The sequence below is a fragment of the Pagrus major genome, chromosome 1 (assembly GCF_040436345.1).
Source record: "Pagrus major chromosome 1, Pma_NU_1.0".
Taxonomy (NCBI): Eukaryota; Metazoa; Chordata; class Actinopteri; order Spariformes; family Sparidae; genus Pagrus; species Pagrus major.
Genome location: NC_133215.1, coordinates 9025350 through 9041675, shown reverse-complemented (window position 1 = coordinate 9041675; position 16326 = coordinate 9025350). Strand labels below are relative to the sequence as shown.

The 16326-nt window shown below is 38.5% G+C and overlaps 3 protein-coding genes across 3 annotated transcripts; 1 reads left to right on the top strand and 2 right to left on the bottom strand.

Moving 5' to 3' along the window:
- Positions 1-1826: 1826 nt before the first annotated feature.
- Positions 1827-6832, bottom strand: LOC141003112 (perforin-1-like). Its single transcript, XM_073474400.1, has 10 exons — positions 6806-6832; positions 5076-5364; positions 4901-4980; positions 4512-4557; positions 4073-4215; positions 3845-3983; positions 3640-3720; positions 2573-3069; positions 2381-2474; positions 1827-2077 (listed from the first exon to the last, which is right to left on the bottom strand). The coding sequence occupies exons 2-10, from the start codon at positions 5343-5345 to the stop codon at positions 1859-1861; spliced, it is 1569 nt and encodes a 522-aa protein (XP_073330501.1). The 5' UTR covers positions 5346-5364; positions 6806-6832; the 3' UTR covers positions 1827-1858.
- A 2149-nt stretch (positions 6833-8981) lies between these two features.
- pin1 (peptidylprolyl cis/trans isomerase, NIMA-interacting 1) lies at positions 8982-13300 on the bottom strand. Its single transcript, XM_073467335.1, has 5 exons — positions 13132-13300; positions 11467-11549; positions 10456-10564; positions 10252-10362; positions 8982-9920 (listed from the first exon to the last, which is right to left on the bottom strand). Exons 1-5 carry the CDS (start codon positions 13187-13189, stop codon positions 9811-9813), a joined length of 471 nt encoding a protein of 156 aa, XP_073323436.1. The 5' UTR covers positions 13190-13300; the 3' UTR covers positions 8982-9810.
- A 100-nt stretch (positions 13301-13400) lies between these two features.
- On the top strand, positions 13401-16214 carry ubl5 (ubiquitin like 5). The gene is made up of 5 exons (XM_073467336.1): positions 13401-13508; positions 13855-13919; positions 14755-14838; positions 14928-14965; positions 15876-16214. The coding sequence occupies exons 2-5, from the start codon at positions 13864-13866 to the stop codon at positions 15917-15919; spliced, it is 222 nt and encodes a 73-aa protein (XP_073323437.1). The 5' UTR covers positions 13401-13508; positions 13855-13863; the 3' UTR covers positions 15920-16214.
- Positions 16215-16326: the final 112 nt, after the last annotated feature.

Below are 16326 nucleotides of genomic sequence, written 5' to 3'. Positions count from 1 at the left end.
CCTTGAAATCTTTTATCTTATCGGAGCTTATGTGGCAGAGGTAGCAAATCAGATGAGAAAGGGCATTTCTAACTGAACATGGAATGGCCCTCCCTTTAGTTCAGGTTAAAGAGGTTTATTAGTTTAGCCTGGGGTAAATTACTGGGATGTGAAATCAAGTGTTGCTGCAGCCTCTTTGACTTTTTCCCTTCGGGAAGTAGGTGAAGTTGTGCCACAAATCCCCCCTCTCTTCCCTCAGGATAAACTGTGGTAACTTTGGTGACCCCTTAAACCTGCAGTGCAGGACTTTTACATGTAAACACATGCCTGTTACATTCAAACCAAATGAATTCGCCCGATGTTGATTAAGTTTAAAAATGGCAGAATAATCTCTCTGTTTTGCAGTTACCTGACTTAAAAACCACTAGTAATGTGTTTTATGTCAACCAGCAAATATTGGGTTGCCAGACCTGAAGAGGGGACGAACTGTAGAGATGGAGCCATTAGAGAGGCCAAGTCAGACCCCTTCAGTGGACCACCATGGGACCTTATTTCAGAAAAAGTATGCGTGGTAGTTACGGCGAAAGTATGTAATTAGAGCTGATACTGTGGCTGACAGAGTCTGATACTTTGAATTTTGACCAAATGACACTCTCATTAGCCTCAGCTGTACTTTGTGTTCAGTACTAATTAGCAAATATTTGAATGCTAACATGTGAAAATAAGATGCAGAACATAGCAAACATTTAAGCCCCGAAATATCACCATGTCAGCATTGTTAATGTGTAGCTCAAAGCTACTGTGTCTCGCACAGTGATTGTATACACTCAAAGAGGCCACAGCCCTAATTATGCACAACTTTAAGCCTTAGTATAATTTAAACCAGTGAGTATATATAAAGATTCACCCCTGTGTAGTTCTCATGAAAGGATAAGTTAGCTATAGAGACCAAAACTGCTTTTTGTACCAGGCTGTAAACATGTTTACTTCTGCTGTATAGTTGGACATTTTAACATGGGCTCTTATGGGGATTGACTTGCTTTTAGAGCCACCCTCAAGTGGCCATTTGAGGAACTGCAGTTTTTGATACTTCTGCATAGGCCTCAATTCTGAGAGCTGGATACTGGTGTTTGGTTTGGCTTTTAGAAGAAAAGTCAGAAAAAAATAAAACAATAAAATAATTATTTCATGTAAAGGAAATATGTTTTGGACACCCACATTGGGAGCCACTGCCCTACAACATATAACAAAATACCTACTTGGTGTCTGAATTTTGTTGTTCATATAACTTTATAATGTTTCCACATGTTAGGTGCTTTAATTCTAGATATATATTTTTTCCTTTAGCTCTGACACTTGTGCTGTACTTAAAGACACAACTCATGTTTTCATAGGCTTTATTTGCATGGGAAGGGACACAAAAATGATTATGACAGACATAATGAAAATGTATTTGAAAATGTATTTGAAAATATGAACTCTAAATAATTACCAACAACCGCAAAGACATAAACCAAATGTAAAACAAAGGATAACCCTATCATGCAAATTTCAAAACTGGATTGAACCTTTTATGACCTCAAATTATCTTATTAATAACGAGTTGACAACAAAAACACTGTATTGAAATCATAAATGTTCATCAGTAATGTTGTTAAAAACAAGTAAAAAACAGGAGCCAATCTTTTTCAATTTCACGCAGTTTCATAATGTGAATATACCTTTGATTTTAACCCTACTGCAACACATATTGAAAGCAAATGTCTATAAAAAAAATACGCTTTTCCAATGACAACTTTTCTGTACTTTCAATGACAACATAAAACAATGTAGTCAACAGATCTGATATCACACGTGCAGCACACCCAGAGTGTGTTTCTCACTGTGGAGCTGGTCTATACTGTTGGCACCTGTTTCCAGTGAGTTGACGGTCACAGGTCAGAGTGTACTGGACCTCAAAGCCACCTCTACCTCCCTGGGTTGGACAGGTGAATCTGTGTGTCCCCTGGCTCAGGTACTTTGTACATGATCCCAGACGGTCATCATGCTTCACATCCTTGTCCCAGACCTCAATATACAAACCTGAGTTTGTGTGCACCTTCATAAAAAACAACAACAAACAAAACAAATATTTATACAATGGGCCTAGCACATGACATGTTAGTAGACACAGATATAATCTTCCATCCATTAATATAGTATAATATACTCTTAATGAAAAAGTGTTAGGTATAAGAACAAACTCTATGAGTGGTTGGGACTTATTCCATTTTACAAAAAGCTAAAGGTAATGGATTTTGTTGGCTGCAACTCAGTTACTTCATCAGCTAGTGGTACCTCGAGGCTGAATAATGGGATTAAAGTTATTTTAAGATGATCTGTGATGAGAAGATTTACTAACATTGCCCAGATTATAACGAGCGTTCCACCAAGGGTTGTTTGACCGGATCCAATGAGTCCAGTGATGGATGGAGCCGTACCACATCTTAGCATAGCTGTGAATAAGACAAAACAAGGAAAAGCAACTCTTGAATTAATGGCTTAGTTTGATATACCAGCTTCAGATCTCAATTTCTGACCTTGCTCTACTCACCCCTCAGTCTTGCCCGTCGGATCTCCTTTCAGGTTCCAGGCTCTGATGATGGTCACCACCAGGTTTCCCCTCGAGGCCTGTTTAGGACAGCAGTTGGGGGCCAGGTTGGGAGTATGCCAACCACAATATGGTTGGCTGGGTGACTTCCTCACTGCGTTGTCTCCTAAGTACTGCTCTATGGCAGCCTTCATCCCTGACTTCTGTGTCTCAGTGGGCACCAGCTCATACATTGGCCTAAGGCTGTATGAAACAATATCCGGTTCGTCCTTGAGAGTGGAGAGCCAATTCCTGTAGCCCACAGAGTCATTATGAGTGAGTGAAAACTCCCCTAACCAACCACTGCCTCCTGCCACATCTGTGAAGTGTTGGTGGAGACTAGAGCTGTACGAGGTGGAGAAGCCCTGGTTCTGTTGGACTTTCTTGCAAGACTGTCGGTTAGCAGATAATGACACCTTCCCGAGGCCAATAGAGAAACCCAGTGATAAGCAGGAGTGGACCTAGAGGACAGGATGGGACATAAAAGCTCCACGTTATGTATCCACAGACAAGTTTGAAACTGTAATGAGTAGAGAGACAATAACGAATGCAGATATGTCCATACAGAGCGTGAGGGGCCACTGAATGGTGTGATGAGCATGAAGCTCAGTCAGACTGAGCTTCACACTTCTTTTTCAGCTGTAAATTTCAAATATGATGCAAAATCTTTACACTATTTAGTGTTTGTTGTTATGTCAGGTTGGGCCGCCCAGTTGCCCTGATAAAATGTTGGCAGCTAACATTTCTGCAAACCAGAGACTCATCCAAGGTTGACATTTGTACCAAAACGTGTCAAATCACATTCACATTTTCAACTTATTAACTGATTTTTCACATTGGCAGGTGGAGGGAATGGTTGGGGTGTTATCACAAGCCACAAGGCTGCCACCAGGCGCCTGCAGCAACTCTGTGGGGAGGTTTCTTGGTTTTTTTGTGGCGACCAAAGCTATTATGGGGTTTGGAAAAGAACATTTATATTGTAACAACATGTGGTTGTGTTGTGTACACTGTCCAGAAGGTGTCAAATGTACCTCACTGGAGGAGAGTCCATTCACTGTTGACAAACAGGTTCGTGCAGCTGTGACTCGCCTGAGTCGCCCTCCAAGGTCAACCTGAAATGAAGAACAATGTCGTTGAGAGAAAAAAATTTGTTTTTTTGGAACAATAGGTGTTATTTTATTTGTGAAATAAGGAAATTAAAATTGTGTGTGTGTTTGTGTGTGTGTGTGTTTTAACCTGGCGGATGTAGTGTGTGCCGTAGGTCTGTATGAGCACTCTGTACTGAGCCCTGGTGGAGGAATTGTAGTGACTCGGCAGTCTGGCCAAATCCTTTCTGAACTCAGAGCTGAGTGGTGGTGTGCTGGACACCCGGTAACTAGACACAAAGATACAGATTTGTTAATTATCTCAACAAACTTGACTGAAGAAAATTCGGCTGTGATGCGAGAAATCTTCACACCCTACCGATAATGGCTGCAGGTCACCCCATGAGTGCTGAAAAAGTAGCGGTCCTCTCTGGTCTTTTGTGAAGCAAACGTATACGCAGAGGAGCGTGTTCCTCCCACCTCCAGGCCGGCAGACACAAACTTATCCACATTTATACCAACCTGACAAATTAAATAAAAAGTAAAAGCTTGTGAGCTGCTTGATGTTCACCTGAAATCACCATTATATGGCGTATGAATAAACCATTAATTCGTTGATACTTGTTCTGTTTTCTAAATACAGTATGTTGTATATCAGATCTTAGAATTTGCAGTTTAATTTAAGGTTTTATTTACCACAATGTGGTGGTTTCTCCAAAAAACATTCATGACAAAGGCGGGTACTCCAGTGGTAAAATGAGTGAAAGAATTAAGTGTCTATCAGTTATGATAATAATGATAATAATATAGTTTCCTACCTTCCAGTCGTCACTCGCCTGGGACGTGTAAGTGTCGATCAATGAGCTGTGGACACAATTTGCAGGAAGAATTCACAATTAAAGGTCTTTTTTTAACATGATTAATACAGACGATTTAGGAAGAAGAAGACGGTGGTTACAGTACATGTTGAAGGGGATTGACATCTGCTTTCAGAATACTGTGTGCAAATACATTTTGGGCTGTTTGTGTCTAAAATATTACAGATATTAGAAAAGGTCAGAGAGAAATCACAAAGGCTGAGTTCTCTTTGCTCTTTAGCTTTAGCAGTGACTATTTACTGGCTTGTATTGAGGCATTTGAATGAATTTAAAGTATAAAAATGGCTGATAAAACCCATTCACTGATATAATGCTGTATCATATCATACCTAACGGAGGTGTGTGCACTGCTGTAGAGGTTAGCACTGCATCGGCTTAACGCACGCCAGTCCACTGCAGAGACTGGCAGCTGAAAATGAAGGTGAGAACACCATGATTAACATTTACACATAAATTATCTGCAGCTGTTGCTGCAGAATTATTGTTTGTCTATGTATGTATTACTTTTTGCAGCCTGTCGCCTTGAAGAGGGTTGGAGCAGAGATTACAGGTGCCATTTGGGGTGAGGTAAGTCCTCACGTCAATCATGTAGGCGCCTTTACGCTGCAGGGTGACCACGTCAAAGCCCTCCCCCACCAGGTTGTGGCCTGGTACAAATTCAGCAGACTCACACTGGCTGCGGTTTCCGATTCCACAGGAAAAAACAGGAGAGTGGTACGACAGAAAAAGGAGGAGACTCAGGTAGAGGCGGGGTGGGGTTGAGGAGGAGGTCATGGCTGCAGTCGAAGACACACTATTTCAGAGAGAGATAAAAAAGATAGATCAGAACACAAATGAGTATCACTTCAGCTCTAGATGATCATCAGTAAAGGTAACAAGAACTGCAAATTGTTGTTCCATTACCAGGTTGTGGGATGAAAAAAACTCTGTGCCTTTATCATTATTTAGGAGTTTAAAAAGCAATATATGAGCTAAAACTAATCTGTTTTGATACACACAAAGTTGAGTGGGATTTAAATTATTATTATTATTTTTAATCATTTGTAGCCCTTTAAATGTCCGTGTTGTACTGATTACCTCTTCAGCAGGGTTTCTTCTGTACGTCTGCAGTGTTTATTTCTTTTGGAGATGAAAAGTGTGCCAGCCCAAGATACTGTGTGACCATCAAATCTGCAGGTAACAGTAAAAAGGAAAGGTAGCCTATTAAAAAGCAAACAAAAAAAGCATACACTATCAATTTACACATTTTAATTGTCCCTGAAATTTGTACATTTTCCCAAAAACCATCAACAACAACAATTATCTTAATGTAACTAAGTTACTCAAGTACTGTACTCTACTTGTACTACATACTATCACTCCACTATATTTTGGAGGTAATTATTGTACTTTTTACTCCACTCTATTTGTTTAATAACTTTAGTTACTAGTTACTTTGCAGATTGCCATATTATGAATAAATATATTCTATTTATTTAAATTTGATAATAAAACACTGATTCAGACATTCAGAAAAATGCTGAATATTGGATCCAGTAATCGGCTCAGCCACTAATCAGTCGATCCAAAGAATACTGTATAAAAATGTATAATTTTACTTTGGATATTTTCATATACATTTGATATCAGTTCTTTAAGACGTTTACTCAAGTACTATTCATATGGGAATTTTATTTTTACCAAAGTAATATTTTAACATGATATTTTTACTTGAATATGACTTTTGGTTGCTTTTTACAAAACTGCCATAAAACTACAGTGCCTTACAGTTTTTAATTACTTAACCTTCCCTTAAAAATGAAAAACATACAAAAAAGCAAAACAAAACAAACAAAAAGCAACAGGCACCTAGACTCAGGTTAGGAGTCTGTGGAGATGACTGTAACACCAGAAGTTGTAGTTGAATTATGATCACATACATGCTAAAGCCCCTGGGACATGTCGTGCATGGACATATTTTTGCTGTTCATTGCTACACTGGAGATGGTGGAGACATGTCCCTGCCACTTTTTAAATAGTATATTTTGTCAGAAGAACCAGTCTGGTGAGGTATCCTAAAAATTAGAGATTTTTCTCTGTCCTTCATTGATAAAGTTGCCAGCATCAGAACCCAAATCATTCCCTCTGTCTATTGTACCATGCAGTGGTGCTTCTCAGATTTAAAGTCTTTTATAAAATTGCCTTAAAATTGTTAAAGACTGTTCCTGTGACATTTTAATAAAAGAGTTTTCTACCTGTTCCAAGTGCCCAAAGTGTTGATGTCGTTGCTCCACCTGCAGTCATCAGAATCAGAACCACGGAGAGAAAGTCCCTTTGTTGTTTGCTCAGAGGAGCAGAGCATGAAGCTTTATATAGTCTATCTTAATGGAGCTAAAGAGGAAGTAAAAATAAAAACAAGGCAGTAATACTATACAGAGGAGATAAGGATAGTAAAAACTTTCTCCAAGGTCAAAGGAAATTAACTTGAATTTAATTGCTGGGATGTTTGAACAACACAGAGTTGAAACTTGTTTTTGTCAAAAGAAAAATGCAACAGAAATCATTTTTAAAAATTTCTGCAAAGTGCTGGTAGAAGTAGGCTATAATAGCATGGTAGCTGTGATAGAGGTGGTCTTTGGGGATGTATCAGTTACCTGTTATGGCTTAAAATATATTTCTCAGAGACCTGGGAAAGACAAAAAATATCCCCAAATAGTCACACACTATACACAAGAGCATAGCAGATATATACAATATATGCTTGGATATTTTTCAGCATTTAACACCAAGCTAAGTTTGTGAAGAAGGGACTCAACAACAGAGAAGTAAAGATCGTTATCAGTGAATGGTTGCATTTGTTAAATTGCAATGTTGCAAAATCTTATCTTTCCATACATCTTTGTATTTGTGCAGACAAGCTGATGATGAATGAATAACTAACCTACAAGGAAGGATTGTGTTATTTACCCCTACACGTGAGCTGTCCTATCATAATCAATTTTATTTGGATTTTTTATTAGTAGCCAAACAGGTTGTATAAATTTCCTTTGATACTCCTCGGTTTTATACTTTTAGTCCAACTGAATTTTCCTCTCGTCCACCTGCAGTTAATTTTGCCTGGTGATGGAGGATAAGTTTAATCAAAACTCACTTTATGATATTGTGTTAATACATTTCAGGGTGTTGAGTCTGTGCATCCCACATACAGCACTTTCGTGGCAGGTTTGCTGACACAATTGGACATAATTCCTGCTGTTTCTATACCTATTCCCTTTTATCATTTATTCCTGTTTTTAAGCACTATTTCATCTTTTTTTTAATTAACCACTTTTATCTTATATTCTTCACTACAGAGCTCAGAGAGATGTGTTGCTGTTTTGTTTTCTTGCACAAAGACTTTAATCTTGACAAATCTTATCTATTTTATTGCTTCATACCCTTTATTGCTTGCTTTTACTGCTATTGTACTTTTTTACTAGTATTGGAGTCTCTCAGTCATAGAGCTTCACAAGAGTACTTGTATTGTTGCAAATGTTTTTCCAACTGGGAAAATTCACCTGAATGACCTCTCAAGCTGGAACACCAACTCGGAAAGTCAGAAAAAATGTTGGTATGAAGAAACTTTTACCAAAGTCATTGTATTGTTTCCTTTGCTCTTTCTTGTCACTCAAATACTGGAAACAGCTGTCAATAACAATTCTTTTTGGCATCCACATAGCTCCCACATTTCAACATGAACACACCCAGGTCTGAACACAAGGAGCACGTGAATGCAGCATAAATCCTCCTTGTAAAAAGTGTCAGTTGCGTGAGTCTATGCTGAGGGGGTAACATTTGTTCTTCTCTCAGGAGTTTTGTGGCTTTGACATCATTGTGTGTGCTCCTCCTTCCACTAAAAAAGTGGACTGTTTTGTTGTCTTCCACAATGACAATAAAGACTTAAATATTGACAAATCTCATCCATTTTTTTGCTTTGTAGCCTTGCTTTTACTGCTATTATACTTATTTATTAGTGTTGGAGTCTGTCAGTCATAGAGCTTCACATGAGTACAACCAGAGTTAACAAACACCTTGAATAATAAACAACATGTCCATCATTCTGCTCTAAAGGGGCGTTCATGTGCTAGTAAAAATGTTTTTCCAACTGGGAAAATGCCCTCCCAAGTTGGAACAACTCTGAAAGTCAGAAAAAAGTTTGGTAAGAAGAAACTTTTGACCAAAGTCATGTATTGTAAAAGTCATTGTATCGTTTCCTTTGCTCTTCCTTGTCACTCAAATACTTGAAACAGCTGTCAATGAGTTGTTTTAACCGAGTCAGAATACGAGGAGCACGTGAATGCAGCATAAATCCTCCTCCCATCTCTCTCACAGATCTGTGTTAATGTTCAATGTGTTGGACAAAGAAAAGAGGAAATAAGCAAAACAAGAGGCTTACAAAAAAAAAGGATTTTTAATGATGAAAGAAAAACTCCAATGACACAACAGTGTAACAGTTCATTGCACTTTGATGGTTTTAAAAGCTGCAGAGCTGATTGTTAAAACCTGGAAGTTTTCAATCGTGCCATCTTTGCATATCCTCAGAGGGGAAACATGCACTTCTCGTAGTCAATGATGCAAACAAACAATTCTACTGTATGTTACCGAATATCTGCAAAAGACAAAAAATGTAAATCAATGCTGAATGTAAAGAACAGAATGACAGAGCTTTCTTGGTGTGCAGGGGTCTGCAATGGTTAGACAGTATCTCTTAACATCTGATGAGTATTTTCCAAAACAATAATAGAGATAAAGGAACAGCTTTGGCACACATACAGTAGAAATGAAAAGCTTAAAAGGAAAAACATACAGTTAATGGTCCTTTTGAAGACATGCTCATACTACAACATGAGTTTTTACAGGCGCGCTCTCAAACTTTTCGCATCGTGTGAAACCGTTTCCACGGGGCGCTCACTTCAACAGTCACTGGCGCTCATGTTTTTATATGATGGCATTGCAATGGTTAATAAAAGCTTGAGGTCCTACAGGAATAATCTGCAGTACTCCTTGGTGTTCAGTGTAAATTATTCATACATGTTCAATAGCGCTTGGAACAAAATGATCCCACTTAAAATAATGCAATTCAGCCCATAAGCTTTGTTTATTGGGTGGCATGTCATTAAAATAAATCACAGGTCTGGTTGGGTTGGACTGTGTGTGTGTGTGTATGTGTGTGTAGACGTAAGAGGAAAGTACAGGTACTGTATGGGTTTTTTTCCCCCTTTCAACCAGTACGTAGGATGATATGGACACCAGAGTCAGTAAAAACAGGACCGCTCATGTCTCCCACTTTGAGGGCAAAGGAGGCGTCTTCAAAAGGCTTCTGCATTTGACCTGAAACATAAACACAGATATACTATTATATAAACTGTATAATAACATATATTACTAATAATTAATCTAACCTTTTCAGTAGTGTTTCTTTATTATCTTTTACAAAACCTTTAATTCAATAATTTCTTTAATTTTATTACAAGTCGGTCTCAGGCATTGGGCAACAATGCCAGAAATGACAGTAACAGTGAAATAAAAGAAGTACATCAACATTTTGGCAAACATCTGTGTAGAACTCTTGTGGGTTTATGTAATCATGAACAGAAGTGTTCTTGCACGTATGAATACTGTTGTGTACGGTGGTTTGTTATTGTGTATGCGAGTTCTGTACCTCTGCCGAATAATCCCAGATCTCCTCCGTTCTTAGCTGAGCTGCAGTCACTGAACTGAGAAGCCAGAGACTCAAACTTCTCCTCTCCAGACTTGATCTCTTCTATGTACTCTGCACAGAGTAGAGAAATAAAGGACAAGTTAAATACACTGATCAAAACCTTCATGAACCAAATCCTCCCTCCCTCAATGATCTCTCACTTACTCTGAATGAGTTCGAGGGCCTCATCTTTAGTTCTTGTGATATTTTGTTCCCGCCAAGAAGAAGGACGCCGTGACTGGTTATGCTTCACCAGGAGGTGAGAGCAGCGTACCTGAGTGAAGAAAAATAATACTGATCAGTGTCAAAACACCCCAGAATCAATACGGACTAAACAAACCCATGACTATTGATTTAACATTTACTCACGTGACTGCAGACTTACTTATCAGCAATATATTAATAAAATGTTCTACGTTTTTTACTTGAGTTGTAAAAGTTAACAAGTGACAAAGACTTCTTCCACAGAGAAACGTGATCAGGTCAGGAGCTGTAAATGTTAATAAGTTGCAATCCCCTTAAACGTCACTGACCTGCCAGTCAATACAAACTGATGCTGTGCAGCCAAACTTAGTTTAAACTCACGGGACTTTATTTGTAATTCTTTTGGAGATTCTAAAGTCCCCAAAATGCCAATATGTCGGACTTTTAATGTATAAACTGGTGTACGATACAAACATGAAATGTGATCTAAATGTCGACCATGAAGGAAAAACACACAGCAATAAGACAAATAAACAATCAATGTCAAAACATATTTGATATGTAGACTATTCTATTATTTCATTGTAAGATATTACACTAAAATGTGTGTATTCTGCAGCACTTCTTAACAAAAATAATGTATTAAAATAAACTAAATGCAGCCTTCTTAAGACTTTTATGACACAGAAGAGAAAAACAGTGCAGTGCAAGTGGTGTCGTAGTGTTTCAGTCCCAGTATTAAAGGCTGCTATGATTTCTGTAAACCACCAGATGTCGCTGTTCTTCCTGAGGCAAGAATACTTCATAAAGCCCCATCAACCCATCACATATTTTAATCATCAATAAACTAATGAAGTCTTGGTTGTAATCACATCACATTGGTGTAAAGCACTTTGCAGCTGCACTACAAGTGCTCCATGATGTTATACTCATCATAATAAGACTAACATTTATAAAATTACACATAATAACCTTATCTGGTTCTCCACGGCCGTCTCCCACCGGACGTTCCCACTGGCTGGCATTGGTGATGTGGTTAAAGTAGTACACTTTATCTGGAGGGAAAAGAGACAGAGTTAACTGCATTTATTGAGTATTTAATGAATGAAGGCAGCGACACGTAGGCCATGTTATCACCTTATAAGACAGCTGTGTTGCAAGCTATGACATTACTAAAATATATGGCACATTTTCTTTGTCAATATTGTCATATCATCGTATCAAATAGAGGGTTTATGCCAACAGTTGCATTCATTCAGTCACAGCAGGATGCCAACTCGGCAGCAGTCTGTACTCGTAATGCTTCACATAAAATGAAATTATTGCAATGAGATCTACACGATCAGGTATTTGGTCGAGCCTGAGTTGAAAATCTGTATCAGAGGAGAAACATTTGGACTGATGCCTCTCTAACTATGTTCACAAAAATATGCTAATAATTCACACCTCCTGCCAACAGGGTGCAACATTAGCATTCATTTGAAGTTGTGTTTCTGATCTCCTGACAAATGTGAGTTCTTTTATCTCTGTCGTGGTGTAGATCAACTCCTGAGGGAAATATCTGATTCTGGCTGCGGGCTGTCTCTATGTCAGATTTTCACTACGCGATTATTGTGACCAAACAAATTCACAATGACAATATTACTGTGAAATCCATCGAATACTTAAAAAAATAAAAATGCTGTCAGTCAGATTCATCTTTGACTTTGTTCACTGTGCATTTTGTCTGTTTGGCAAATACATTTCACTCAATAAACATTTAGGGAGGTGAAAAGATCCACAAAGCCACACATCTGTGCTTGATTATTGACACAATATCATTATATGTGTATTATTAACACTATATCAATATTTAATTTTTAATACCATGGTTATCATCAATATTGGTATAACGTAACTCCCCTATTCTGGCTATTTACCTGCTTAATATTCCACTATTTTCACCTTTTTTGGGTGCTGGTCAGGTAGTGTACAGAGAGGTTATCAGAGCTTGTTTTAGTTGATAAAGATCAAAAATAGACTAAAACACAGAGGCAAGTGATAATTCTATCAGTTCAGCACTTAAACAACTCCTTTCATATTACACACCATCATTAGATTCACTGTTAATCACTGATTAGGGCAGTTTTAAGGTATTGAAAATCACCTTAAGAGATAAGCTACATTGTGCTGGGGACCTGTAAGATGCCCCACACAATGTGATGTGACAGCTGCATTGTAGAAAAGTACAATTAACAATGGTTGGTTTGTGTTTAAATGGATTTAGATCAATATATCATTATTAATAACACATAGAAACTGTGCTGAGGCTCTCCCAGTCTGCAGGTGAGGCACTGGGGCAGAATGACGTCATGCAGGGCCCTGCAGCAACCAGGTTGAATGGATCAGCTCTGGCGCGATCATGAAGCGGCACACCTAAATAACAGCCAAACTCCACATTTAACCAAACACACATACAACACCGAGTTACCCATCACTAGTTTCAACCCCATCCCCATTGAACTTCACGTTGTAACCGCCTCGTTTCCACACTAAACCACGATGCTGGGGGTGCTAGCTAGTAAGCTAAGTTTCCTACTATTGCAATGTAGCTGGTTAGCTAGCATATTTAGCCTCTCGCCGGTTCCGTTTCCTTACTTGAACTGCGGCTCATTCTTTTCTCCCACCCAGGCGGTAGCTTCTCCTCGTCTGCCATTATTTTTTTTTCTGCTGCAGCGTTTTCAAATTTAATTTCAATGTAGCTACCGTGTGACAGGTTGGGCTGCAGCTAGGCGAATTGCGACAGTTTGCAGCGCGTTTACGGTACGAGTTGTTTTCAGGCTCAGGTCCGCCTTTGACGGGGTTTTTCTGTGCTGCCATAGGCTGATTTAGGCTGTCAATCACGAGTGCGATCGTTTGATTGGTCGAGAGGCTAATACACAAACTCAATCAGCTTTACGTTAAAACTGGACCGAGAGCGTTCCAGATAATTCCAGAAAAAGGGGAGAAATTGTTAGTCTGGTGTGAATTTCCAGGTAGGAACGCCACATTTAAGACTTTATTTCCATAGATGTAACACATTGTTCGACATTTTACGACCAAATGTTGGTTTAAGTGTGTGCTTCCTAACATGACGCACACATTCGTTGGTACATCGTTGTTGTGAGCTAATGTTAGCTAACCTTAAACAAAAACAACCTGTTTGATTTAAACTTTTTAAAGGCTCCGACCCTTAATGTGGCACACTGTGAATGAACCACATTAGCCACATATTCTAACTATTTGTGGGAGTATCACTGCTCTTTATGAGGAGTGGTTTGAATCGTCTCAACACTCACATGTTATGCTAACGCTAACTGTCTCATTTCCCTCTGTCGACAGGAACTGAAGATGATCGAGGTGGTTTGCAACGATCGCCTGGGCAAGAAAGTCCGGGTTAAGTGCAAGTATCCTTCACAGGAACCATGGAGCAAACGTAGAATAATGTGTCATGCCACATGTGTTATACCTGTGTCCACATGGTTGACACAAGCCTAGATTTTCAACTTCTTAGAAGCTTAGACTTACTGCAAGGGCCTTATGAAACAGACCCAATTCAATACTGTTGTCTCTTTATGGTTTATATAAGCTAAGAAGACCATCAGCAACAAGATTGGCATTTTCCTTTATAATAAGAATAATTACAGAGGCTGTTTTTATGGTGTAGTGCTGAGGATGAATCAGCACTACACTGATGAATGAAATAATCTGTTCTGTAGTCCATTAGTACGGCACTAAAACTATTACTTAAATATTTGCTTTGTTTTACCAGTCATCTTTTGTCAAGAAGTTAAAGGTGCCATACGTAAGAATTTGTCACCTTAAATTCATACAGAATTTTCAACAGAAACCACAGACATCTTCAACCATCTATCAACTAAAATTCTTACATATTGCACCTTTTAATCTGGAACTGTTGTCCGTGTGTAGGCTTCTTCACTGTAAATCTGTAATTAATGTTAAGTTTAATAATATATTATTCTGCATATAGTTTCGATGATTAATCTATTGACTGTGTGGCCTACAGATGTCACAGTTGCACATCACTCTTTCCTAGAGCCCTGATTTTATCTGACCTATAGTCTTAAAGCCCATAGATATTACGTTTTACTATAGTGCAAGACAAAGAAAAGAAGCAAAACGTTATGTTGGGACATTCGTTCAATCCAGCTTCTCAAATGTGTCTCTCTGAAAATGTTTGTATGCCATCGAAGTGTTCCCTCCTTAACCCCCCTGCTTCAGCTCTGATGATAGCATTGGAGATCTGAAGAAGCTCATCGCCGCCCAGACGGGAACACGACACGACAAGATTGTATTAAAGAAATGGTAAGATGCTCGTCTGTAATACTGCCCAAGTGTTTCTGTTGCTGTGTTTATTCTATTAGCAGCTAAATGTGCCTCCTCTGTTCCCACAGGTATACCATTTTCAAGGACCACGTGACTCTGGGTGACTGTATCCTTCGTAGTACTGCTACTGTAGCACTGGTTTTTATATTTCCACTGCAGGTCCACTTACATTTTATACTTTAAAAGTAAGCATCAGATAATTTGCCAAAATGTTGGCTTTACACACTGGATTTAGATCTGCACTGATAAAGAAATAATAACTAATAACATAACTCTTGCAGCCGTAGAGGACAGTAAATACATTCCAATACAAAATTTGTAAACAAATTGAAGTTGGCAAAAGTAGGGACATTTTAGCTGCCATTTTGTTTTGTCTCTGTCAAAAAGAGGCGATAATAATAATAACAATAATATAAATGTATCTGTCCATGGCAATATTACACTTGGGGTGTTCATTTACTCAGTGAAAAAGTGCAGTCATTATAAGAAAAGCCTCCGCATTGTCCGGACAAATTATCAGCTTACCAGCAGCATATAAAACAAACTAGCCAGCGATACATTGTGCATCTCTAAGGCTAATCCTAAACGAAAACAAACGATAATTTCCACTTAAATTAGTAATATGAGCTTCTATTTACCTTTTATTGTAATGGGTTGGAGGCAAAATATTTTCAAATCAAATGAACTGCATGTGAATATGCCAACAGCCATGATTTAGATGGACTGATTGTGATATACTTGCAGTTACGTGTTTTAAATTTAAACTACTACAGACAAGATACTTACTGTTGGACACATTCTCCACGGTCTGCAGTGCTTTGAAATATGCGGTGATGTGATGTTGTTGATGTTAGCAGTGATCTTTTTTTTCTAAATTATCTTTTAATGCTTTAGATGACTAAAGCAGCTACTTCCGCTTGTATAAAAACAGATTTTTCTGATGTTTTTATCAGATCATGGGTGATTAATTAATTTGTATTAAGCAGACTTGTTGTACTTAACGACGACCCCCGCAGATGAAATCCACGATGGGATGAACCTGGAGCTGTACTACCAGTAAACCCGAGGACTTCCACAATTCAATGCTAGATGAACAGACGAACCTCTTACACACACACACACACACACACACACAGAATGCCTGTAATGTGTCGCGGGAAACCACCATGATTAGACAGAACGACTAAAAGAGAGACGGAGTGGTATCTCCACAGAAGAAACTCAAACATGACATTGATTTTAGTTTTAGCTCATCACTTTTGCCCACACATTATTTGAAAGACATGTTGTTGTTGTTGTTGTACAATTTTTGTTTTGATATTTTGGAATTAAAGCAGATGTTAACCTAACAACAAGACTGAGTGCTCATTGTTGTTTTCTCATGCAGGATGAGACTGTGATCTTAGCTGTAGCTGCTCCAAATGAATGTTAATTATACTGATGCTACCTCCAGTTAATTTGAAAACA